The sequence below is a fragment of the Poromitra crassiceps genome, assembly GCF_964638095.1.
Source record: "Poromitra crassiceps genome assembly, chromosome: 21".
NCBI classification, from domain to species: Eukaryota; Metazoa; Chordata; class Actinopteri; order Beryciformes; family Melamphaidae; genus Poromitra; species Poromitra crassiceps.
The window spans coordinates 5,288,151-5,314,981 of record NC_139638.1 but is presented as its reverse complement, the minus strand read 5'-3'; the positions used below and the strand labels follow the sequence as shown (position 1 = coordinate 5,314,981).

Genomic DNA, 26,831 nt, shown 5'->3' with positions numbered 1-26,831 from the left:
TCTGCATCAGCCGGCCTGCTGTTTGCGCCCCACACTGTATGCCGGGTAAGTCAGACTCCCCTTTTGCAAACTTTCCACCTGACAGCCTTGTGGTTATTTCGTTCTGCATTGGTATGTTGCGGGTCCAGTTCATCTAGACACGAGCCTATCTCTTTTTAGAACCAAGCCCGTGACATACATGTATGCCTATTATATTCACTCATCATGATGATTTTGATGGCATTTTACCCATCATGTTCTTTTTTGTATTCTTTTCTGGCTTCAATAAGATAATGTAACATTTTGGAATAAAAATACAGATTAGCAGTGCATAACTGGAGCCCAGAATTGCAAATATCTCTACAGCAACACTGAACTTCCCTGGAGAGCTGACATACGCAGGGATAAAGGTGATCCAGACCGCACAGAATATCAGCATGCTGAAGGTGATGAATTTGGCTTCATTGAAATTATCAGGCAGGTTCCGAGCCAAAAAAGCTAGAAAGAAACATAACATAGCCAGGACTCCTATATAGCCCAACACAGCCCAGAAGCCTACAGCTGAGCCTAATGCACATTCTAAGATGATTTTGTCTTTAAAGTGTTTAAAATTCTTGAAAGGAAAAGGAGGAGAGATAGTTAGCCAAAGTAAGCAAATCAGGACCTGTATGAGAGTGAAAGCCAGAACACTGAGTCTCTGCTGAGCAGGGCCGAACCATTTCATGATATTGCTCCCTGGAAGTGTAGCCCTGAAGGCCAGTAACACCACTATAGTTTTCCCCAGAACACAAGACATGCAGAGGACAAAGGTGATCCCAAATGCTGTGTGTCTCAGCATGCAGGACCACTCAGAGGGCCGGCCGATGAAGGTCAGCGAACACAGAAAACACAGAGCCAGGGAGAAGAGCAGCAGGAAGCTCAGCTCAGAGTTGTTGGCCTTGACTATGGGGCTGTTCCTGTATCTGAAGAAGATGAAAGCCACCATAGCAGTCATGCAAGTTCCTAAGAGGGCCGCCGCTGTGAGCAGTGCCCCCATAGTCTCTTCATATGATAGAAACTCTGTATCCTTCTTTTCACAGTCATCTCTTTTCTTGTTTGACCAGAATTCAGGATGGCATCGCACACAGGTGATGGAATCTACAAGTTAAAATCAAAACAGATATTACATTTCCTGAGTAGCTCCCTTATTTTCCCACGGCGGTTGCAGCAGGCCAGGCCGGGGTCAATTTTTGACTATTTATTTATTTATTCTCAGTCTTGGGTAAATGTCGTTCTCCCTCATAGCTGTCATATTTTAAGCCATTTCTAAACATACAGTGAACTCCTGATCATAACCAGACCTTACTCGATTGGGCTCCATGTTTAGCACCAATTATCCGTTGTAAGCGCGCAGAGTGAGGATCATTACCACCTGAACCCTAGAACAAAGTCGCTGGCAGAGCGGCTGTAGTTTAGCAGCAGATCAATCCCAACTCATTTTCCGGAACAACAAACCATAATGTCCCTGTGCTATTTAATCATTTCATGAATGGATGTAGTTATGTGGCTGGATTATTTGGAAGAGAGCCAAATTGGTGAGTAAACAAGTAAAAGTTGAATCGTTTCTTCTCCCCCCATTTGCCACTTTGAGAATGCAAGGAGACGATAGCCTACTACTCCATTTAGTGAGGTTCCTTGTGTAATTTCGTTAAATTTTTGGGGGAGATTATGAAAACTATATTTTTTAAAACCTTCTAGCATAAGTCACAAAATGTATGATTCCATTTTCTCAAATGTCAGTATGGCCACCATCTTGGATTTTTTAAATGGCGACCTTCAAACACTAGTTTCTCAATATCTCACCTCCTAGATAACCTAGAATCAAGATTCCAGTGGCCAAACCTTCATTTTTAGGGCGAGGAATCCAATGGTGCTAATTACAGATACTCAATGACACATGTAGGTGGCTATCTTTAATTTTTAATATGCATAGCTGAATTTATATTGCGGTATGATTATCTGGGGCATAATCATATTGATGGGACTATTCTCGTTATCTGGATATTTGTATTCAAAAACTGAAATGAGGGAGGGAAAAAATTCTTCTACTGAACACTGTATCCGGACACTGAGTTCTTGCACTAATACCTGCAAATATGTACTACAGTACTTATAGTACCTGCATTACCATCACCTACAAGCATAAAACCACTACCATTCCCACATGTACACACAACATGGAAACATCCTGAACACCACCACTACGACATGTAGGCTTACATGTAGTCCAAAAAGGCCTACATGTACACCCATCCATCCATGATCAACCGCTTATCCGCAGTCGGGTCATGGAGGTAGCAGTTCCAGCAGGGGAACCCAAACTTCCCTTTCCATGGCCACATTAACTAGCTCTGACTGGGAGATCCCAAGGCATTCCCAGGCCAGTGTGGAGATGTAATCACTCCACCTGGTCCTCGGTCTGCCCCGTGGCCTCCTCCCAGCTGGACGTACTTGATGCAGTGGCGCTACTCTGAGTCCGGGTTTCTCACCTTGTCCCTATAGGGCAGTTTATAGTACATGGTCGCCACCAACCATGGCCACCGACTATCATCGATGTCCATTGGACGCATGTGGCAGGTGTGAGTGTGTCTATTCCTGCCGCCACTTGGTTCAAGGTTCTCGACCGTACACCACCCTGCTTGTTCAAGCAGGCGAAGGTGGCCATGTTGTCCTAGCGAATCAGGACGTGGCAACCATGTATCTGATGGCATAGACCTAGGCGAACAGCTTCCAGCTCTAGCACGTCTATGTGGCGAAGCTCCTGGGCTCCCCACCGGCTGTTTGCACACCGCGCCCCAACCCCATATAGCGAGGAGTCGGTGCGACTGACACGCCTGAGCGGGACGGGTCCCACTCGCACACCCGTGGAGAGTCAGCGAGGGTCCACCCGCGCAGCAACCGTCGGACCCTAACCCTAACCCTAACCCTAACCCTAACCCTATTTTTTTTATTCAAATTATTTTTTGCCGGGCGCCGGCAAGAAAAATTTACGTTTTTTTTGAACGTCTGGATGATTTTTAGCCATATTTAGAGGAATATCTCATTTTAAATTAACATTAGGATTATACTGTAGTGATGTCATTATTCAGTATTTTCTCCTTTTCTCACTCACTTGCTCTCCTGCTCGCTCTCCCTTTAGGTCATTTTACAATTACACTACAACAGACAGCAACACAGGCAGAAACACTGAACATATTATTATTATCACTTTGAAACACAATGCAAAACTTGACATCTCAACACAAAAATAAAACTAGAACGACCGCAACGTGGACTTATGCCTCCGCCATTAGTTCATTCTGGAGTCCAAATCGCCATTTGAGGCAAATTGGAAGAAATTCCGTCAAGGCGCTCCTGTGATGTTGCGTTACAGAGCTTGGAAATTGGGTGTGTGAGAGGTCACAGTGACCTTGAACTTTGACCACCAAAATGTAATCAGTTCATCCTTGAGTTCAAGTCGATGTTTGAGACAAGTTTGATTATATTCCGTCAAGGCATTCCTGAGATTTGGCGTTAACAAGTTTGAAAATGGCATTCGAGAGCTCACCTTGACCTTTGACCTTTGACCACCAAAATCTAATCATATCATCCTTGAGTCTAAGGCGATGTTTGAGGCAAATTTGATTCAATTCCGTCAAGGCATTCCTGAGATATCGCGTTAACAAGCTGGAAAATGGCGTTTGAGAGGTCACAGTGACCTTGACCTTTGACCAGCAAAATCTAATCAGTTCATCCTTGAGTCCAAGTCGATGTTTGAGACAAGTTTGATTAAATTCCGTCAAGGCATTCCTGAGATATCACGTTAACAAGCTTAAAAATGGCGTTCGAGAGGTCACAGTGACCTTGACCTTTGACTTTTGACAACCAAAATCTAATCAGTTCATCCTTGAGTCTAAGTATATGTTTGAGGCAAATTTGATGAAATTCCATCAAGGCATTCATGAGATATCGCGTTAACAAGCTGGAAAATGGCGTTTGAGAGGTCACAGTGACCTTGACCTTTGACCACCAAAATCTAATCAGTTCATCCTTGAGTCCAAGTGGATGTTTGAGACAAGATTGATTCAATTCCGTCAAGGCATTCCTGAGATATCGCGTTAACAAGCTTGAAAATGGTGTACGAGAGGTCACAGTGACCTTGACCTTTGACCTTTGACCACCAAAATCTAATCAGTTCATCCTTGAGTCCAAGTCGATGTTTGAGACAAGTTTGATTAAATTCCGTCAAGGCATTCCTGAGATATCGCGTTAACAAGCTGGAAAATGGCGTTTGAGAGGTCACAGTGACCTTGACCTTTGACCAGCAAAATCTAATCAGTTCATCCTTGAGTCCAAGTCGATGTTTGAGACAAGTTTGATTAAATTCCGTCAAGGCATTCCTGAGATATCACGTTAACAAGCTTAAAAATGGCGTTCGAGAGGTCACAGTGACCTTGACCTTTGACTTTTGACAACCAAAATCTAATCAGTTCATCCTTGAGTCTAAGTCTATGTTTGAGGCAAATTTCATGAAATTCCGTCAAGGCATTCATGAGATATAGCGTTAACAAGCTGGAAAATGGCGTTTGAGAGGTCACAGTGACCTTGACCTTTGACCACCAAAATCTAATCAGTTCATCCTTGAGTCCAAGTGGATGTTTGAGACAAGTTTGATTCAATTCCGTCAAGGCATTCCTGAGATATCGCGTTAACAAGCTTGAAAATGGCGTTCGAGAGGTCACAGTGACCTTGACCTTTGACCTTTGACCACCAAAATCTAATCAGATCATCCTTGAGTCTAAGTCGATGTTTGAGGCAAATTTGATGAAATTCCGTCAAGGCGTTCCTCAGATATCGCGTTAACAAACATCGTACGGACGGACGGACGGACGTACGGACGTACGGGCGTACGTACGGACGGACGGACAACCCGGATCCATAATGCATCCGGCCCGGCTATCGCCGGCGGAGGCATAATAACAATAACCGTATACGATTATAGCAGCAGCCAATGACAGTGAGTGCAGTACAGAGTCTGTCTGTCTCTCAGGTGTAATAATCCCACAATGATCACGGCTTTAACAAGTGTCACAGGCTGTGTAAACAGTGTAAAGTGGGCTCTCTGTAACTTCAGAGGCGCAGAGTCACTTCGTCGGGCATTGAGCACAGACTGCGGTGGGCTTGCCCCCTTGCCGGGCGGCTTTCCCTGGCCGGGGGCGGAGAGCTCCATATCGGCGTTGAGCACTGGGCACAGACGCCAGTGGGCTCACTTCCCCCCTTCCCCAAGGGAGGTAGGCTAGGTGCAGCCTGGCCTACCAGCCACGCTCATGGTGGCCTCCGCAGCCTGTGGTGGGCGGTTGCCCTGGTGCAGGCGTTAGCGGCGATGCTGTGGCTGCAGTCGGAGTGTGCACGGAGTCCAGGAAGGCTCCCCTGCGGCAGTCTGGCTCTTTTGTTGGTCATCGCTGCCACCTGGCCGCCGGACACCAGATACGACTTCTCAGCCAGCTTGGCCGTCGTCTGGCAGGCCCTGGAGGGAAGCTGAGGCCTGGTGGAGGAAGGTGACAAGTGGGCCGTCACCGTATCCTCTAGTGGTGGCATGGCCGCGTAGCCCAGGTCGGGCCATCCAACGTCGATATCCACGGCCCTGGCCATCACCTCTCTGAACTGCCTCTGATAGGGTTCGCCAGCAGAGGCGCGGGCCTCGGCCGTGGCCGCCGAGCCCAGCCGGGCGGGGAGTAACACGCTCCGTGACCTGAGCGAGGGCTCGGCCTGCGGTGGGCATGCCAATGGGAGGCATCTCCCCACGAACGGCAGCGGCCCGGTGGCATGCTCGGCATGCTCCGGCCCCAGACAAAACATGCACAGGTCGTGCAAGTCGTCCGTAGCCATCTGACGGAACGGCACGCTCGTGTCCATAGCTGGGCAAGGCAGGTCCGTGAACACAGCCTGACTAGCGAGGACAAAGAAAAGAAAAGCCGCGAACGAGCCGGGTAACAATAGGGCCTAGCGAAGCAAGCTAACAAGCTACGGTGCAGAGCAACAGTACAAGCTAGCGCTAAGCAGGCAAGTCGCTAAGATAGCTAACAACACAACCCCAGCCAGGGAAAGCAAGTTAGCTCAGGCTAGCGTAACTCAACTAGCTATAACCTAGCCACAAGGCTGGCTAGGAAGAGAGAGACTGCCGAGCTGGCAGTTAAACAACGAGAGAAAACTCCTAGCTTTCGTGGAATTGACTTTCTGCCATTTCCCTAGTTCCAATTCAGTTCTTTTGTTCTTATCTATAAATTATATGTGCATCTACCCAGTAATTGATCTATATACTTTTTACTGTTTTCTGCCTCGAGCACATTGCAAGTTAACCTGACATACTTTGGCTATGTACTTGTCTTTTTGATTGCTCGCTCTATTTTCATATTTTCGTCACTACACAGGTGACTAGACGATAATTATCATTTGGCCTTTTTGGATACAAGTCTTATTGTGCATGCACCTAACCCTTTTTACATATTACTTTTGTCTTCCTTGAGACTAATTGAAATTGCATTAGTTGGATATCTCCGGTATCTGATTTAGAACCTTGACATATTGGGATTGTTCCCTTTTTCAGTAATCACTGAATGTATCTAAACTACCGTAAATTCCGGACTATAAGACGCACCGGTGTATAAGCCGCGGGACCAAAATTGACTATTTTTTTCTTCTATAAGCCGCACCGGACTATAAGCCGCGGGTGTTTTGATGTTTAATTACCATATGAAAGGGTTCGTGCACAGAGAGGAATGTCGGGAAAGAGATCGCTGTTTGGGGAAGCTCCCATTTATTAACATTTCAACAAAACAAAACAAAAGTCAGGTCACTAATCCCCAGACAAAATCACACAACAATAGGCTACCGTATATGTGCAGCAAACCTGTAACCAGAGAAGTCAAGTCACTAATCCTCGTCTTCCTCTTCTTCCTGCGTACTGAAACCACCAAAGTCCTCATCTTCAGTGTCGGAAACGAACAGGTTCAGGGTGGCTTCGTCAACCACTCTCCTCTCTCCTTCAGGTGCCATGGCACGAGTCCGATACCTCACGAGTCCGACACCTCACGAGTCCGAAAAAAGAGGCTAACTTCCCCCAGACCCTAACCCAAAACCTAACCTCTCCCACCCCCACGCCTAAACCTAACATCCCCCAGACCCTAACCCAAAACCTAACCTCTCCCACCCCCACGCCTAAACCTAACCTCCCCCAGACCCTAACCCAAAACCATGAGGTGTCGGACTCGTGAGGTATCGGACTCGTGAGGTATCGGACTAGGGGGCAGTCCCCGTGGCGTCATCCTCTTCATCCCGCAGCAGTCCAGCGTTTTGGAACCCGTTGGTAATTGTGGATGTTTTCACACTCCTATAATATTCCGTGATCTTCCTTTGTGTGAATTCGCCGAAGTTTGTGATTTTCTCCTGATAGTCGGGAGGGAGTTGTTCAGTAGTTCTCCCCCGGACGGACAGTCCCTTTTGCCCAGGTTACGCGCGGCTGCTCTGTTTGATCGGCGGCTGCTCTCTTTTAATGCGAGATTGACTGCTTTCAACTTGAAAGCTGCCTCGTGTGAATTTCTGCGTACCTTCCCCATGGTAAGTGAGAGTGTTGCTTCTACTGCTCGTCTTGTTGTGAATATTCCTTGATCTTCCTTTGTGTGAATTCGCCGAAGTTTGTGATTTTCTCCTGGTAGTCGGGGGAGGGAGTTGTTGCCCGAGTGGCCGTTTGCTTACCGTAATTACCATATGTAAGTGGTCACGCACAGAGGGGATTGTCGGGAAGAGATGGCTGTTTGAGGAAGCTCCCATTTACCGTATTACAACATTTCAACAAAACAACATAACACAACACCACCGTTGTTTATTTTTACAGTGCACACAGTGTCCGCGGTGTGGTGAAAAGAGGGCAAGAGAGGAAATTAAAACAGAAGTGGATTTATAGTTAGAAAGAGTGCTAAAAAAGAGAGATTTTTTTTTTTTTTTTTTTTTTTTCTGAAAAAATCCATAGATAAGACGCACCGTTATATAAGCCGCAGGGGCCAAAAAACGGGAAAAAAGCCGCGGCTTATAGTCCGGAATTTACGGTATATCACTTTTTGCTATTATATTAGTACTTGTTTTTTCTTCACATCTTTTGATATGTTTGTATGTAACCTTTAACCCAGGCTCTTTGGCACCACCTTTTGGCCCCAAGGCCTCATGTGCTGGGTGGAGTGCCACAACAGCTGGTATATATTCCAGACTGATTATGTGTTAACCAGACCCTGATGAAGACCTAGCAGGTCGATGCGCGTTGTTCTGTCTATTTGCCTTGTGCTCGATTAAATATATATTTCTACTTGAAGACGGAGTGCCTTATTCCATGGTAGTCTGCATCAAAACCTGGGAACTGATATCAAGCAAAGACCTCCTGGATTCTGTCCATTACTATTACCTGTACCACTAATGAGCACCTGTCGGATGAGCCATCAGATCCATGCAGCGCTTCCCTCTTCTGCTGTATACTACTGTAAAATTGATGTTGTAAGAGCCACATTGATAATTATAGGTTAAATTATATAAAACTTTGGTTACAATATGTGAAAGGAAGATGCATGCATGTAAACTGTTGAACCTATTGATTGGTGGATGCTCCCTTTAATTCTTAAGTTATGTCATGTGGGAGGAGTTGAGTGAGGGAGCTGCAAGTATGAGAGCATACAGTTTTTCTACCGTGTGACTTTGTAAACCTTTTTTCTTCAGTAAACATCTTTAAAACTGGATTGCATCTTGTCATTCGCATTGGACTTTAGTTGTTGTGCCTGCAGCTCACTGGTGGCATATCTTTTAACTTTTTTGGTGACTCAGAAGGATTGCCACTACATATGTCATTATTGTTACTATACTTTTTTCTCTTTTCCTCTTCTTTTATCATTTTATATAAACTGGCAGGTTTCCTAAACAACTTGGAGGAATTCAGAGTCCTCTGAGTTGGGCTTGATGCTCTCTCTTTCTTTTGTTTGACATGGCTTCTCTGTAGATGGAATAATCAAGTTGTTATAATGTTAGTGAGAGGGAGGAAGCAGCATCCTTATCCTATATGCTGTAATTAATATGAGGGATAGCCTATTTTCTTTCCTTTACATTTTCATACGGTAAATTATAGACTATCCAATGCAAAGATAATTCTGAATGCATTTCCAAATGGTTCAAAGTGATTTTCCTTTTTAATTAGCGCTATTAAACCACAAACAATAATTGTTATAAAGCCTGTTTTGTTAATCAAAATGTATACCAAAGCTGGAGCTCGTTTTTTTCAGAATTTTTTTGATTTTCCAGTAATAGTCTATTCCATTAACTAATTGAGTGCCAGCCACTTTTGGAAAACGGATGCTCCCAGTGCCAGAGTTTCAGAGCGTTTTCAGTGATTTCTCGAGGCCCACAGAATATTGTGTGATATTACTATGTAAACACCGAACACGCCCAAAGAACGATGAGACTCTCTTCTATCATCAGCAAAAAAAAGTTTATTGATCTAATTTTCCGTTCTTTAGTTATGAGCCGGAGAAGTTAGGCTGATTTCACCAAAAAGAGACGTTTCAAATTAGAAGCTGAGATAATTTGAACGTTGGGCGTCCCTGCCGCTGTCTTGGCTGGGTAGGGTCGCGCTCATCAAGATGAACGTCCTACCAAGGATTTTATATCCACTCCAGATGGTGCCCATTATTCTCTCAAATAAGGTGGTTAAGATCATTGAAGGTTGGTTGAGCTCATTTATATGGAACAAAAGACGGCCTCGATTGAAACTAGCAAAACTACAATTGCCTAAAGCTGCTGGTGGTTTAGATCTCCCAAATGTGAAATGGTATCAGGCAGCTGCACATTTAAGGTTTATGGCTGAGTGGCTGAGGGGAGACCAGTCCTCTATATGGCTAGATGTTGAAGCCGCTCAGTATGATTGTCCGCTCAGAAACCTGTTATTTCTTAGAAACCTTGCCTCAGTAAAAAGCCTGTGTAAAAACCCAATTGTTATTAACACGTTCACTGCCATTGACGAGATATCTCGGCTTACAGAATCCAACGGTTCACTGCCAATGACGAGTTATCTCGGCTTAAATTTTTTTTTTTTTTTTTTGACGGTGGGACGTGGATCAACGCTCCCCACGTCTCCTATAAAAATATTGAAGCCAGCGAACGTGTACAACCCATTCCACGGACCCACTAAGTGGCGACAGTGCTCTCCCAGACTAGAGGAAGGCAAGCAAAAAGCATGTGTGAGGAAGCCATTCTCATGAAAATGGATGGGGGAAAACGCTTTCGTTTTCGCGCTGATTGCTGGCGGTGCGGGATTGCAAATTTGCAAAATAGATCACGGGTGGAACACACTTTGAAACACGCAGCATAAATAAGACCAGAATCGCAAAAGGTTCATCAAAGCTCTCAACACAAACCACAAGAAACGAGCGAGCCGATCCAGACTTGCACAGCGGCCGCCAGGCAGACAGGCAGACACAGCAGCAGCAAAGCAGTGAGCTGGTGACGCGAGGTTACAGACACGCTCGCTGCAGCCAAGAACACACACGGAGGGAGGAGTTTGAAGGAAAGGGGTGTTTCCTGCTGTTATGGAGGAAATTACTGTTCAAAACTATTGTTTAGATGTCTGACGTCTTACTGATGCCAAAAATGAATGGTTAAAGTGACTGTTCTATCGAATTTCACAAAAAGCCGTTTATCTCAAAATAATTTTTCAGACGCTGAAACCATGCTGTATTCAACTGCTAATGCTTACATAACTACTAACTCTATAAACTAACTCTTTTAGACAGAGAAAGCACACATTCTATTAGTTCTTTTGAGATATTGTGTGTTCACAAAATCTTAGCAGAAAAGAATCCTCGGGTCTTGAAAGATGAGCCAGAATCCTCAAAAAAAAACTCTGGCAGAACCTACCTACAGTAAAAAAAAAAAACGGCTGGCAGTGAATGTGTTAATACTCTAAAGGCATGGAAATTGGTTAGATCGATGGAGGGCCGAACCAAACTAACATCACCTCTTACTTCAATTCAGGGGAACCCTGACTTCCCTCCAGGTCTTAGTGACCTTGGTTTTAACATTTGGAAGGATAGGGGGCTACTAGTTTTAGGGGATTTATTTGATGGCCCTATCCTGATGTCCTTTAACCAGTTACAGCAAAAATATAATTTGTCACACCAAAATTTCTTTCGGTTTCTGCAGGTGAGGGACTTCATACTCCGGCGTACAACATTAACAACAAATATAGAAGCCTCTGAGGTCGAAAGGGTACTCTCACTTGGTCCAAGAAAAGGTTTTATTGGTTTTCTTTATAGCTTATTAAGGTCTACCTCTACTCTGAACACTCTGGCCACCAAGCAGATATGGGAGAGGGACCTTGAGGTGGAGATTGATGACGAGGACTGGTGTGATATATTTGATAATGCCAAAAGAATTTCTGTGTGCAACAGACTGTGGTCGATGCAGCTAAGAATTATACATAGATTGCAAATATCACCCAGCCTTCGTCATAAAATGAATGCTAGCCTGTCTCCCCTCTGCCTTAAGTGTAAGATAGAGGTGGGAGATTACACTCACTGCATATAGTCATGTCCTAAGATAGAACGATACTGGTCAGACATAGTGCAGAAGTTGAGTGTCATCTTTGGTGTGGAGTTGGACCCAGACCCTGTCAGCCTTATTCTTGGTCTTCCCCATAAGAAACTCGTTTATAAACATCACAAACGGCTATTTAATTTATTAACTTTTGCTGCGAGAAAAAATATTATTTTATTTTGGATTAAAGACAAACCTCCAACAAAGAGGAACTGGCACCAGATAATTATGCAGCTTATGCCTCTGGAGTTCATGACATGTATGCTGCACTCAGCATCCGATGTCTTTTATAAAGTGTGGGAGCCCTACCTGAAATATATCGACCCTAACCTAGCAGAGACACTGACTATTGGATATCTCAACCGAAGTGATACTGCCACCTGAATACTGCCTTTTGCCTTGTACATCTAATTTAATTTAATTTAATTTATTTTATCGTATTCTCATTCATCTGTCCATCCTTTTCTTCATTGTTGTCCACATATGTGTCTTTGTGAAGTGTTTAAGCTGCCCTGTCTTTTTGTTTTTGTTTTTTGTCTTTGTCCGTCTTGTCTTGAAAAATTGAAAATTGAATAAAAATATTATTGAAAAAAAAAAGAAGCTGAGATAATTAGCCTTTTGTGAAATGAAGCATTTCAAGCACATGACTGACTCTGAAGCTAATATTTTCTGATGTGACACCTCAAAAATAATTTCCTTCAATAAAACAGTGAAAATAAAGGAATTTTGTTTGGCAAAATAATATTTTTTATCTGCAACCAGCAGCGCTGGCCCCTGCGTGCGCTGCTGGTTGCAGCTTCTTGCTGGTCTTGATTTACTGCTGGTGGGCATCAGATATTCTAGCTTGCCAATCTGTCCATCGAGCCTGCTGTCTGGGTCTGTCTGGGTCGGTGTTGTATGCTGCCCTGCGTGCCCCCCCCCACCCCCTCAACTGCAAACCCCTCCTCCGTGGGTGTGGCTCTGGTGGCTCTGGTGGCTCTCTGCTGAGTTTGCTCTGCACTGAAAAGTGCGCTACATCCAGCTTTTTTACAGCGTTCCGCGTGTATTTGTCGTTTGCTCCCATCGCTTCCAGTTGAGAATAATAACAACTCCACAACTAATCATGCGGATGGGCTATCGCAGCGGACACGGAGGGGCTCAATTGTGGCAGCAGATTGGCTGCTGCAGGCACAGCTAACGTTATGCTTCATGCATATCGATGCATACCGATGCGATTTCCGTTTCCCCATGACTTCTTCTCTCTTTTTTCCTCGCCTTTCTCTAATCTGGAGAGCACTGTCGCCACCTAATGGGTCCGTAAAATGGTGCCGCGTCTATGTGCCGACAGGCCGCAGTGCCGACAGGTCGCAATGCCGATAGCCCACAAGCAGAACCAGCTGAGCGAGGCGGCGTGCAGCGTGTCGGTGGAGCTAACCTCTCCCAGCCCCCACGCCAAACCTAACCTCCCCCCATGCCTAAACCTAACCTCCCCCAGACCCTAATCCAAAACCTAACCTCTCCCACCCCCACGCCTAAACCTAAGGTCGGCATTGCGGGTGGTCGGCATAGCGGGTGGACCCCCCGTAAAATAGCTTTTACACATTCAACATCCACCATACTTTCACAGGAGATGGATCTGGCTTTGATCCACGTCCCACCGTCAAAAAACGCAATTGACGACTTTAGTCGTCATTGGCACTCTACGTTAGTATTTGAATTGATGACTATAGTCGTCATTGGCACTCAATGAGTTAAAACTAGTTAATGGGAATGTGACGGTTGGATGATGTCACACCCGCGGTTGTCGACGTTCCATTTAACGCTACAGTCGGGAAACCAGCCAGGGTTTTGATTGATTGATTGATTGATTATTTTATTTGGTCTCCCTTAGGAGAAACTTGTTGTGGACGACAAGCTCAAGCTGCAACATACAAATAACCGTAGCAGTGATACATACAAAAGACACCAGCCCAACACCATGGGCATCAACACATCTACTATAACATAAAATGTATCATGACAGTTATCATGACATGTGACATCATCCCCACACACATTTAGCATCCACCCACATTCCCACCCTGGATGTGCCACTCACCCACACATGCACAGTTAGCTCTAGACAGGCTAGCAACAGTTGATAACAATGCACTTTGCGGTATTTTGCACATACAAACACTGCACCCAGCAACACGTCCACACAGATACATGTAGAAGTTAGACTGTGCTGTCTGTATAGCTGACACAAGCCAGATGAGAAAGCATGACAGGTGATGATGATAACTTGTGTAGTGAAGTCCGTTTAATGTAATGTTACTAATTAGCGCAATTTTTTTAGCGTTTTGTCAATCAAATATATTTCAAACCTTGGCTTACTGTACCTCGTTGCGTCCATAAAATGAGGGCTATCCAGTCGACTCGACATTAAGGTTAAGTGACCAAGCGTCGCGTCGCACAAACCAAAATATTGGCCACAACGTGTCTGACTGTGATGACGTAATGCTACACACAAAGGAGGGGGCTCTGTGAGCTGAGCTGAGCTCTAGCCTGGATGGAAAAACCTCGCTCAGAGTTTTCCGGCTATGGGCGGAAGACCATGCTGTGCTCCAGGAAAAATATTAGGCTCAATTCTTGCGTTTCGATTAGAAAACATGGTCGACGCGAGTAACTAGCGTTAGCTTAAAACCAACACTTAATTTGGTATGTCCATGCTTCTTATTTTTTCTCCCTTCTCTTAGCGACTGCCTACGGTTGCATTTTTGTGGGGGAACGAAAACACTGCAGCACAGGCCACCGGAAGACGGGGGCGGGTCTTCTTCTGTCTTCCTGCCTCAGTAACGCATGCCAGGCTCTCTGCCAGGCTCTCTCCCCTCTGAGAGAGCCTGGTGACGGAGGTTAGCTGAGCTCTGCTGTCATTGGGCTGTGTCGCTTCCAGAGATTTAAAGTGATAGTGAAAAACGGTGACTGTCAAAAATTGAAGGTCAAAAAGTTGTCGGCTGGAAATAGTTTAATGAGTCGGCGGCTGGAAGTCCTTCTCCATTGCTTCTCCGAGCTCCTTCTGCTTTGCTGCTTTGCCTTTGCTACTGCTGAGGCTGTTGTCCTTCTGGCCTGTCAGTACCTTGCAACTGTTTCCGGAGTCTCCTGAGATAACATATCACAGAAGGCCTCCTTCTTCAGTCGGACAGCTTCAATGATCACCAGTGTTTACCATAGTGTTTGAGGGTTTCCAATGACCTTGAGACCACAGCTCCCAGCTGCAGCTTCAGCAATGGAGGCTTTGAACACTGACCACTCTGGTTCATTGTCCCCAGCCTCCACAGTCCCAAGTTCCACCACAGGAGCCTCCTCCAGACGTTCCCAGTTCATCCTCACTACACATTCGGACTTGCCAGGTCTGGCTTCCCTCATCATCTGACCCAGCTCACCACCAGGTGGTGATCAGTTCACAGCTATGCCCCGCTCTTCACCTGAATGTCCAAGACATGCAACCTCAGGTTATGACACAATAATAAAATGGATCATTGAAGTTCTGCCTAAGATACGCATGCGGCCCGCGAGCACCCCCTGTGTGGCCTGCCCTGGAATTGCAAAAAAAAAAGACAATACAGTGCACCTAAACGCAACATGCAAGATACGTGCTGAATAAGTGTCCAAATGTTCATGTTATTCTGGCCAATACTTCTGTTATAACATTTCAGTCAGAATATGGAATAGTTTTCAATAACCTTGATGACTAAAAGGCTAAAAGTAATCTCATGTGTAAGAAATGATTGTTCTACATTGAGGAAGTTTGAAGTAAAAATTTTAATAATTAACTCGTTGGTTTTGGATTTATTTAGCTTCAAGAGTTCATTTTTGTTGACCCTCAACACAGGCTTTGAGAATCTCGGGCCACTTACTGATACTTCTGCTTAAATTAACCCACTCATATTCTGGTTTACCGTAATTCTGCCAATAAGAGCCCGGGCTCTTATTATGCTAAATCAATGGGTGCTCGTGAGAGCGCGTCGGCGAGTATCAGATGTTTCCCTGGCGTGTAGATCAGCTCAAAGTCGTATCTCTGTAGTCTCATCATCATACGTTGTATTCTTGGAGACATTTCGTTCAGGTTATTTTTGATGATGGCGACTAGGGGACGATGGTCTGTCTCTACGGTGAAGGAGGGCAGACCATATACGTAGCTGTGGAATGTCTCTAGGCCAAACACCAATCCTAAACATTCTTTTTCTATCTGAGCATAACGACACTCAGTTTCTGTCATTGACCTTGATGCATAAGCTACTGGTTTCCAGTGCTCACCTTCAGCTTGTAGGAGTACTGCACCAATTCCGTCCTTTGAGGCGTCTGTTGACACTTTGATCCTCTTCGTGGAATCGTAAAATGTCAGCACAGGTGCAGTGGTCAGTGTCCTTTTTAGTTTTTTCCATTCATGCTCATGTCTGGATGTCCAATTGAACGCAGTCTCTTTGTGCAGGAGTTCACGTATGCAGGACGTTTTCACAGATACATTGGGAATGCATTTATCTATGAAATTCACCATCCCCATCACACGTAGCACAGCTGTCTTATCAATGGGCCTAGGCATGCCCTGTATGGCTTTGCTCTTTTCTTGGGCCGGCTGGACACCTTGTGCAGAGAGCTTGTCTCCGAGAAAGACGAGTTCTTGAGCTCCAAACTGGCATTTGCTCTTATTGAGTTTCAGTCCATTCTTTTGTATGCGCTCCAATGCTTTGGTCAGTCTCTCATTGTGTTCTTGGACTGTGGAGCCCCAGATAATGATGTCATCGACATAGACACGAACGCCATCCAGTCCCTCGACGATGTGCTCCATAGCTCTGTGAAATATTTCAGATGCTGAAATTATTCCAAATGGTCTAAGTCTAAGGAAGCAACATCTGCCAAAGGGCATGTTAAAAGTGCAGTATTTGGTGCTGCTCTCTTCCAGCTTTAACTGCCAGAAACCTTGTGACGTGTCAAGCTTTGTGAAGTATTTTTCACCTGCCATCTCGCTTGTGATTTCTTCACGTTTGGGTATCTGGTAGTGTTCACGCTTGATGTTCTCATTCAGATCTTTCGGGTCCATACATACTCTCAATTCTCCATTTTTCTTTTTGACGCACACCATTGAGTTGACCCAGTCTGTAGGTTCTTTCTCTTCTGTATTTTCCTTATTACACCTAGTGTCATCATTTTGTCCAGCTCTTTCTTTAGGCTGTTTCTCAGTGGTGCGGGAACTCTTCGAGCTGCATGCACAACTGGCGTCTTCGTTTAGCTGTATTTTGTATGTAAATGGCAATACACCAAAACCCCTGAAGACTTCTCCAAAGTTATGTACTATTGAGTCAACAGAGTCACTTGGCATGCTCACATCTGTATTGATGCGATACACTCTTTTCACCAGCCCCAAATATTCACAGGCTACATCTCCCAGCAGTGAATCAAGTCCTTCAGGCACAACAGAGAATAACAGGTGGTGCACTTTTTCTGTCAATTTCACACTCAGCCTGCATGTGCCTAAACACTGGATTTTCTGTCCATTGTAGTCTTTCAGCACAGGATTATTTTTCTTAATGTGCGACTTATCTCTCATTTCTTTGATTTCAGACATGCTAATCAAGTTTGCTTTTGCTCCAGTGTCCAATTTCATTGTGACTATAGTCCCATTTATTTGCAGTGGTGCTATGTATTTATCTTCTCTAATGGCATTTATTTATTTTTCTTGCTCATTATCCACATTCACCATGCCAACAAAGAAAGTGTCACTGGGATCTGTGTCCTCCACTATGTTTACAGATCTCTCTTTCCTCCCTTCTTTCCTTTTTGAGAAGCAATGCTTAGCGAAATGGTTGTTGCCCTGGCAATTAGAGCATTGCTTACCAAAGGCAGGACACTGTTTTGGCTTGTGCTGTGAGCCACAGCGCTTGCAGCTGAACACCTTGTCGTCCGCCTGCTGTGCGGGACGGGTCCGTGCACGTCCTCTTCCTCGATTCGAGACCGCACCAACAGCTGCGCTGTCATCCATGTTTGCCGCTGCGCCTGCCGCCATGTCGCTGAATGTCTTCACATGCAACTGAGACAGCTCACTCGCCTTTCATATCTTGATCGCCACTTCCAGCGTCAGCTCCGTCTCCCTCAGTAGCCTTTCTCTGACTTTTTTATCCTCCACGCCAAAAACGATCTGGTCCCTGATCATGGAGTCCTTCAGCGTAGCAAAGTTGCATGACTGTGCTTTTAGCTTTAAGTCCGTTAGAAAGCTATCAAAGGGTTCTCGTTCTTCTTGGGAGAGCAATGAGCATCAAACTTCTCGAGCACTTTATCCAACTTGTCTTTATCATCAGGAGAGGCATACACAAATGTATTGTACACTTCTATGGCTTGTGGGCCTGCTATTGTTAGCAGTAACACTACCTTCCTTGCATCCGGCTTGGTTTCCAGCCCCATGGCCACAACATACAGTTGGAACTGCTGTTTGAAGGTGCGCCAATTGCTGTCGACATTCCCCGTCAGTTTCAAACTCTGTGGTGGCTTTAAAGTTTCCATGTCGCTTGTCACAATTCGCCTCACTAATTTACTGTTTTACTCATGGTACCATGTTGTGTTCGTTGTTTTAAATCAAACACTCATTTTATGTTTAACTTTAAGCTTTATTTTCATGCTGGCTAGTTACAGGTAGACACCATGTTGTCCTACTTCTTTGTGTGTTCCTTGAACCTCAACATTGGTCTAGTGACCGCTACTGCCGCCTAGTGGCTCAATGTATAATAACACTTGATCATTACAGCGTGGCTTTGGCGTATGCCGTATGGTGGGAATGAAGGCTTAGTCAAAGCAAACCATAACTATTGTTTCTTTACAATTTCAAAACTCAATGATTGATTAATCTGTTATCATGGAATGGTATTAACACATTGACTGCCAGCCGTTTTTTTTTTGCTGTAGGTAGCTTTTGCCAAGCCGTTTTTTTGAGGATTCTGGCTCATTTTACAAGAGCCGAGGATTCTTTTCTGCTTGGAGTTTGTCAACACAAAGTTCACAAAAGTACTAATAGAATGTGTGCTTTCTCTGTCTAAAAGAGTTAGTTTGTAGAGTTAGTAGTTATGTAGATATTAGCCGTTGAGTACAGCATGGTTTTAGCGTCTGAGACAGGAAGCTGAGATAATCGCAGTTTTGTGAAATTCAATCAAACAGCCAGAACAGTCACTTTAACCATTTATTTTTGGCATCAGTGAGAGATCAGACATCCAAACAATATAGTTCCGAACGCCCTCTCCTTCAACTCCTCCCTCCGTGGGCGTGTCTAGTGGCTTTCAGCCTGCGTTTGTCACAAGTGAGTGCTCTGCTGCTGGGAGTTTGAGCAGCGTCCCTCCCTGGCAGCGAGTTTGAGCAGCCTGCCTCCCTGGCAGCGAGTGTGGATAGGTCTCACTCGTCTCTTGGGTTTGAGAGCCCCGATGAAGCCCCGTGCGACTCTAGGCTTTATGCTGCCCACACAGTCCATTTCTGGAACCCCCCACCGCAGCAGCGCGAAAGCGTCCCCGCCTACAGTATGAGAATGAGGCTCGTTCGTTTCTGACTGTAAAATCGCCAAGCCATTTCCTTGATTTCCTTCCTTGGAGGAAGCAGCCGCGGGAGGCGGCTGCTTTTGGTTGACTTTATCTCTGTCGGGAGAGGACCGTCGCCACCTAGCTGGTCGGTAAAATAGATTATACACATTCAATACTTCCAATATCTCCATAGGAGACGCGGGGGGCATTGATCCACGTAGCACCGTCAAAAAAAAATTTTTTTTTTTTTTGACGACTCAACTCGTCGTTGGCAGTGAACAGCTGGATTGTGTTTGACGACTCAACTCGTTGTTGGCAATTAACGTGTTAAAAAGCCATTCCCCGTCATTCACGTCTTTTCACCGCCATGCGATAGATGGCACTCTTGGCCACCGTATGAAGTGCTACTATACAGTTATTATATATACCGTAAATTCCGGACTATAAGCCGCACCTTTTTTCCCGTTTTTTGGCCTTTTTTGGCCCCTGCGGCTTATATAACGGTGCGGCTTATCTATGGATTTTTTCAAAAAAAAAAAATATATATATATATATATATATATCTTTTTTAGCACTCTTTCTAACTATAAATCCACTTCTGTTTTAATTTCCTCTCTTGCCCTCTTTTCACCACACTGTATGACACTGTATGACACTGTGTGCACTGTAAATAACAACACAGGTGGTGTTGTGTTATGTTGTTTTGTTGAAATGTTAATAAATGGGAGCATTACATATGGTAATTAAACATTAAAACACAATAAAAAAAAAAAAAAAAAAAAAAAAAAAAACCATTAAAACACCCGCGGCTTATAGTCCGGTGCGGCTTATATAAGAAAAAATTAGTCAACTTTGAAGGTGCGGCTTATACACCGGTGCGCCTTATAGTCCGGAATTTACGGTAGTTATTTATCATACAAAACCAGCAAGAGTTACCTGCAAAATCTCCCTTCATGGAGGAAGCTCATAAAACAGATCCAGCCTGGTGCCTCAAAGCGGCAGTGACAGTGACAGTCACTCAACACTGAAGGATTTCTTTCACCAGAAGCTGGTAAACACACACCAATCACTTCTCCTGTCAGATTAGTAATCCACATTGTGAACCATCACATAGTGTAAATTTCAGCCGTCAAATATGACCCAGACCTCCACACATAGCTCCAGAACCCCCAGCCCCAAGGGCAAGATGAGAGTGTGACCCACCCCATCCGCTCTCTATTGTGGGGTGAATCTCTCCTCACTATGCTGCACAAAAAGGCTTTTTTTCTCAAGGAGAGACGCGCATTTTCGGCGTTTTCAGACCCGATACATTCAGGCCCGATGTCATTTTCGTGACGTCGGCCAACCGATAACACGCCGCCACCCCCCCCCCACACACACACACACACACACACACACACACACACATCCCCCCCACCCCCACCCCACACACATGCACAGACTTGGCATAGTGCCACCTACTGGTTGTTTATCTCGAGAACCTTTTGTGCAATCGACTTCAAACTCTGGGAGTATACTTAGTGGGACCTGCCAGAGTTCAGCGTAAACTTCCGTGCTATTCGGCATAGCGCCACCTACTGACAACACAAAAAAGTAGTTTATCTCGAGAACCAGTCGGATTGACTTCAACCTCAGGGAGTGTGCTTAGGGGGACCTGTTGGAGTTCCGTGCTAAATTTCATGCAGTTTAGCATGGTGCCACCTACTGGCAAACAAAAAAAACAGTTTATCTCAAGAATCATTTGTCGGATCGACTTCAAACTTGGGGAGTGCGCTTAGGGGAACCTGATGGAGTTCAGTGCCAAATGTTGTGCTATTCAGCATAGGGCCACCTACTGGCAAACACAAAAAGCGGTTTATCTCAAGAACCGTCTGTCTGATCGACTCCAAACTTGGGGAACACGCTTAGGGGGACCTAGTGGATTACAGTGGCGAATTCCGTGCAATTCGGCTTAGCGCTACCTACTGGCAAACACGAAAAGCAGTTTATCTCGAGAACATTTGTCGGATCGACTTCAAACTAGGGGAGTACGCTTAGGGGACCTGTCGAAGTTAAGTGCCAAATTTCGGGCTATTCAGCATAGTGCCACCTACTGGCAAACACGAAAAGCAGTTCATCTTGAGAACCGTTTGTCCGATCCACTCCAAACTTTGGGAATGCGCTTAGGGGGACCTGGTGGAGTGCAGTGCTGAATTTCGTGCAATTTGGCATATAGTGCCACCTACTGGCAAACAAAAAAGTTGTTTATCTCGAGAACCTTTTGTGCAATCGACTTCAAATTCTGGGAGTATACTTAGTGGGACCTGCCTGAGTTCAGCATAAAATTCCGTGCTATTCGGCATAGCACCACCTACTGGCAACACAAAAAAGTAGTTTATCTCGAGAACCAGTCGGATCGACTTCAACCTTGGCGAGTGTGCTTAGGGGGACCTGTTGGAATTCCGTGCTAAATGTCATGCAGTTCAGCATGGTGGCACCTACTGGCAAAAAAAAAAAAAAATCTCAAAAAAAATTTGTCGGATCAACTTCAAACTCGGGGAGTGTGCTTAGGGGGACCTGACGGAGTTCAGTGCCGAATTCCATACAATTTGGCATACCACCACCTACCGATACCTTACACACACAACACGATACCGGGCCGGAGTCCCAGCAAACTAAATGTCAAGGCCGCGTATTATATTATATTTTGAATGTTTATTTGCTGATATTGAATTTACAGGCGTTATCCTCAGATCCATTAAATAATACTAGAGTACCTGTGGTATTGCTGATTTCTCCCTCTGCACATGATATACAGTCATAGCAGCAGACCGGCTTTCCTTTCTGGAGGACCTTACGGGTTCCTGGGGGACAGCTCTCACTGCACACTGACACAGGCACCTGCATGAACAAAAAAGCAGTATGAGATACACTTTAATATGCTGTTGTCCTACAATTCTGATGAAATCGACATTACGATACAATACTCCCACAAGTTAACAATCCATGAATGATCATACGTATTAACCTGTTCTGAAGTCTGTGCCCAAATGAAGGACTTAGTGTGCAGATTTAGCTGTTTTTCCGCAGGTAAAGATGCGTCATAAAGACCAATGGTGACAAACTCCACACTGCCATTTTCGTTTGGCTGCCAGTTTATGATTTGATACTTTGCTGCTGGGTCTCCACTCTCATCAAAGTAAACATCCTCCCCCTCCTTTGTCTTGAACTGAACCTTTTTTATGTGCTGCAAAATCTAAGCAGATAGATATTACTTTACTTATTCCATTCATTGTAAACCACCTCATATCTCTGCAGAATAATGGAGATGCAACAATTTATTAAACAATGCCGTTAAAACTAAAAAAGCAAAAGAAATCAGTTCATGTGAAGCACATAATGTTGAACTATCATTCAGACTTCTGTGTTCAACTCACCGTGAATGGATCTGGCTGTACCTTATTGCCACATATTTCTTTACAGCCAAGAATACTATGTAGAGCGTGAGCCACAGCATACACTCCTTTATAGACATTGTTAAAATAGGGCATGCCTGACATATCAGTGAAACGGTTTTGCTGCCCAGACAAATCTTCAGACCCTGTACAGTATCTCTGATTCCCTCCTGAGCCCTTCATCTGCTTGAACCTACAATCGAACACTTTCTCCCATAATTCTGTGAACAATTCATGATTAGATGAATTGAGTGACTTTAAATCCAAAATGAACTCTCTCATGCCTGTGACATGGGCGTTGGGGATGGACAGCCCTATAGCACCATCCAGGATGTGGTGTCCATTCATAGCTGCAGTGTAGGAGTTTATGATCCAGGCCTCAGTGCCTACCCACTGGTACCCAGTCAGGTTGTGGGAGGCCATCTCATGTATTAGTATTTTCAAATCAGTGTTGGTGAGGAAAGTGACAATCACCTTGGAAGTGGAAGCTTTAATAATGTCAATTATTGCCTGTATCTTTTCTGGTGGATCTGTTCTAAAGAAGGATACAGAGTACTCTAGACAGATGCCCAGCTTTTGGGCTGTCTCTGTGAATATGGCCATGCCATTATTGCCATAATCATTATTGGTCCTAATTGCCCCGACCCAAGTCCAGCCAAAGTGCTTGACCAACTGGGCCAGAGCTCTGCTCTGGTAGAAGTCGCTGGATATTGTTCTGAGGAAGGATGGATAGCGGACTTTGTCACTGAGACAAGCACAGGTGGCCCAGTGGCTGATCTAGGGAGTAGAGAGGAATGATTATTTCCAAGATGAGGATGCAAATTCTAAAACAACATACAAAAAACATAGAGTACATTAGCAGTAATACTCTTAAAACTGTGTAAAGGCAATTACTGATGGAGGTTTTTATTCCAAGCATAAATCCAGTCCAATCCAGAGTGGATTCTCACTTCTCAGTGCAAATTCCTGAGAGAGTGAGCAAACAGCCAACGTTTCCCTTGTGTCTTATAGGGAGGTTTATCAAGGTCATCCCACACGGCTTCCGCCGATGACTCAGCTCTCATGGAAAGCACTTGCTCTTGTGGGAACTGCCTTGACAAATCTGACCCTTTGAGTTCAAGAGTTCAGCTTCATCACAGTCGAATATATAATGTTCACTCACAACTGTGAGCAGTCAGACAAATTGCAGTATAATAATCACTGTATTAAAGAGAAAATAAAACTAAATGAAGAGATCAAACTGTGGCCAAGGTCCATTACAGCAGTGGTCCCCAACCACCAGGCCGCGGACCGGTACCAGGCCGCAACGCATTCAATATGAATTAAGCCTATAATAAAGCTAGATCTATAAACCTATGTCTGAACACAAGAAAACATAAACGTCTAATTATAAATGAAGACATGACGAACATTATTGAACCATTAAAATTGTCAACCGGTCCGCAACTTTTTTTCCATGTATCTACCGGTCCTTGGCACAAAAAAAGTTGGGAACCCCTGCATTACAGTACATCAGTGGTTCCCAAACTGGGGTACGCGTACCCCTAGCGGTACGTGGAGGTACTACAGTGGGTACTTAGGAGAAATTGCATTCATTGCATCATAGTTTTCTTTTCCAGTTTTCTAAGCAAAATGTTGTAGTCGGGTAAAGGGGATACTTGGATTCAGAAATCAGGGAAAGGGGGTACTACTGAAGACAAAAAAATTTGGGAGCCACTGCAGTACATGATTATACATTAAGTGTAAAAACAAAGAAACCCACCAATGGGATATGAAAAGGTCCAATGACTGTGGATATAGCCATGGAAGGAGACGAGGAGGGCACTCCTATAATGGCCTGCACTTGGGCCGGTCTGGTGCAGGGTGCCTTGGAGGCTGTGGAAAGATCCTCATTACCATTAGCCAAGGCCAGTGCCACCCTTATTCCCCTTGGAATGGAGGCACATGAATCATAGATCTTGTAGCCCAGAAAGATGCCAGGCAGCAAGTATGTGCTGTTGTTAATCTCCTCAATGGCAAAGAGCATAGCCTGAGCAATCTGGAACACTCTGAAATTCAAACTTGACCCAGACAGTTATACATATTTGGTGTTATAGCCAGTATGTCATTGAAATAAAACAAAATTAAACGTGACACTATATGAGCAAACATTTATTATTTCACAACTCAGCGTGATTACCTTTTTTAAATCCATTTTGTATCTAATCTTATATTTGATGTCTAACAGCTTGCTACAGTGATTTACCGTGTGCACTGCAGTGGCGGTGGTCTGTCCATGTAGGTGTTCTCTCTGTCTTTCCAGCTTCTGTGGAAATGGAAGATTCCACCCAAAATAATGTCCCCATTCTTAGACAGCTGTGGGATCTCCGGCTCACCTATCTGCCGACACAGTGGCTCCTCAGCCCCAGAGAGAGATGCCGCCACCAGCAGCAGCAGCAGCAGAAAGACCCAACCCTGCTCTGTCCATCTTTGGGTGGACATCATACTAAAGACCGTTTACATACCAAGAGCGATGCAAATATACTGCACGGAAATGCAATGAAAATTTTGCCCCACCTGTCAATTACAGCAACAGATGTCTTCACGTCAGAAGCGAATTTCTGAAAAATCAATCATGGTCCTGAAAAACAACAACAACAAAATCACCGCAATATATCGTTCAACAAAACTTTGGCGTTGGTATGCACGGTTACATTGACTGATATAGGTTAAAAAAATATTGACGTGTGAATTAATCACTAAGAAAAAAACTTGTGAAGACCTTGAAAGAAACCGCAGGGCAGCAGCAGATGCTCTCTAAAAGGAACAGGGCAGAGCTTGCATCTGTATTTATAGATATTAAAACATCACACATAGTCATGTAAAGTGATGTTAGGGCTCCACAGGGAGGACAAGACAAAGGAGGGAGGTGCAAAACTGGAAATGTACTGGCTGTATCTTATGAGTAGTAGCCTATTCAGTCAGATGACATTGTGGTGTTTTTCCATTCGATATTTGAATGTCTGATTTGCAGGACTTATATAATGGAAAAATAAAAATAAATGGAGGATGAAGGAGCGCTAAAGCCTAGAACATTATATTTTAAATGGTTTAATGGGAACTAAACTCCAAGAGTCAACGTCTCATCTTGGGGTGGGGCTTAGAACATGGCCTTTCACCCTGCACTGTCCCCTCACAAATCACATGCCCCCCACACATGTAGCGGAGGATACTCTCCGTCGGGGTTGTGGGTTTCATAATAATGCCTCCCGGTGCCGGTGGCTTCGACATCGCCCATAGGCTAAACAAGTGAGAAAGTTGCTGAAAGGAGAGAGATATGGGTGCTTGAGCACTGAACAGTGTAGCTTACGTTTAAATGTACAGTGTTGTAATTGCCTGTCATGGGTGCATATGCGCCAGTGATGATGCCCCTGCAGGCGGTTGCATCTGGCTGCCATTCCACTGTAATGGAATTTAGACCAGAATAATATTGTTATATAATAAACATTGAAAATAATCACCGTCACACAATTATTCGACCATTTATCTAGAGCAAGGCATTACAATTAATAAATTATTACTTCTGTGCTATAATTAAATAGATAGGCTATTTAAATCCCTATGCATTTTGGCTACGGCCAGTAGGGGGTGCAGCGCACCCCCTGAACAACGCAAACTTCGCCCATGATTTTAAGTCACTATTTCTTATTGAAAAATGTGAACTTAACTCAACCTTATTGAGCCATCTCTACCACTCTGTTGAGGTATGCTATGCAAAAAAAAATCCACTAGAGGTCACTGCTTTTGAACAGTAAGCATTTTCAGTCTGTCTACTTCCAGGAAGTTGGAAACGAAATAATCACTCCTGACATGTGGACTATTTTTGGTTGAATTTTCAAAGGTATGCTTTTTTCGATCATATTATAACATCTAACATGTTACACAGAATTATGTAACTTGAGGCAACAAAACACCGTCTTATAAGGGTAACACATTTTTTACATGCTCTACCAAATGGTTGAGGTGTCAAGTTATGGTAAAATTTACCATAGGGTGACAACTCAACCGTTTGGTAGAGCATGTTTAGAATTGACTATTTTCTATGGAATAAAAACACTTCTGATCATGCATTGTTGTTAATATTGTCGCTGTCGGGGCGGGACCTCGCATATCAATTTCTTTCACATTTTTATTTTTTGTCATAAATCAAAGCCACTGGTCAGCCTTCACATCTCTGTGTGGGTTTTACAAAATGTAAGCAATGAAAACGATC

General features: G+C 44.4%; 1 protein-coding gene across 1 annotated transcript; it reads right to left on the bottom strand.

Moving 5' to 3' along the window:
- Positions 1–202: 202 nt before the first annotated feature.
- Positions 203–25,060, bottom strand: LOC310795210 (extracellular calcium-sensing receptor-like; the record flags this gene model as incomplete). Its single annotated transcript, XM_083657275.1, has 6 exons — positions 203–1,116; positions 21,902–22,025; positions 22,153–22,359; positions 22,562–23,356; positions 24,342–24,639; positions 24,825–25,060. The coding sequence occupies 6 exons, from the start codon at positions 25,058–25,060 to the stop codon at positions 203–205; spliced, it is 2,574 nt and encodes an 857-aa protein (XP_083513401.1).
- Between the last annotated feature and the right edge of the window lie 1,771 nt (positions 25,061–26,831).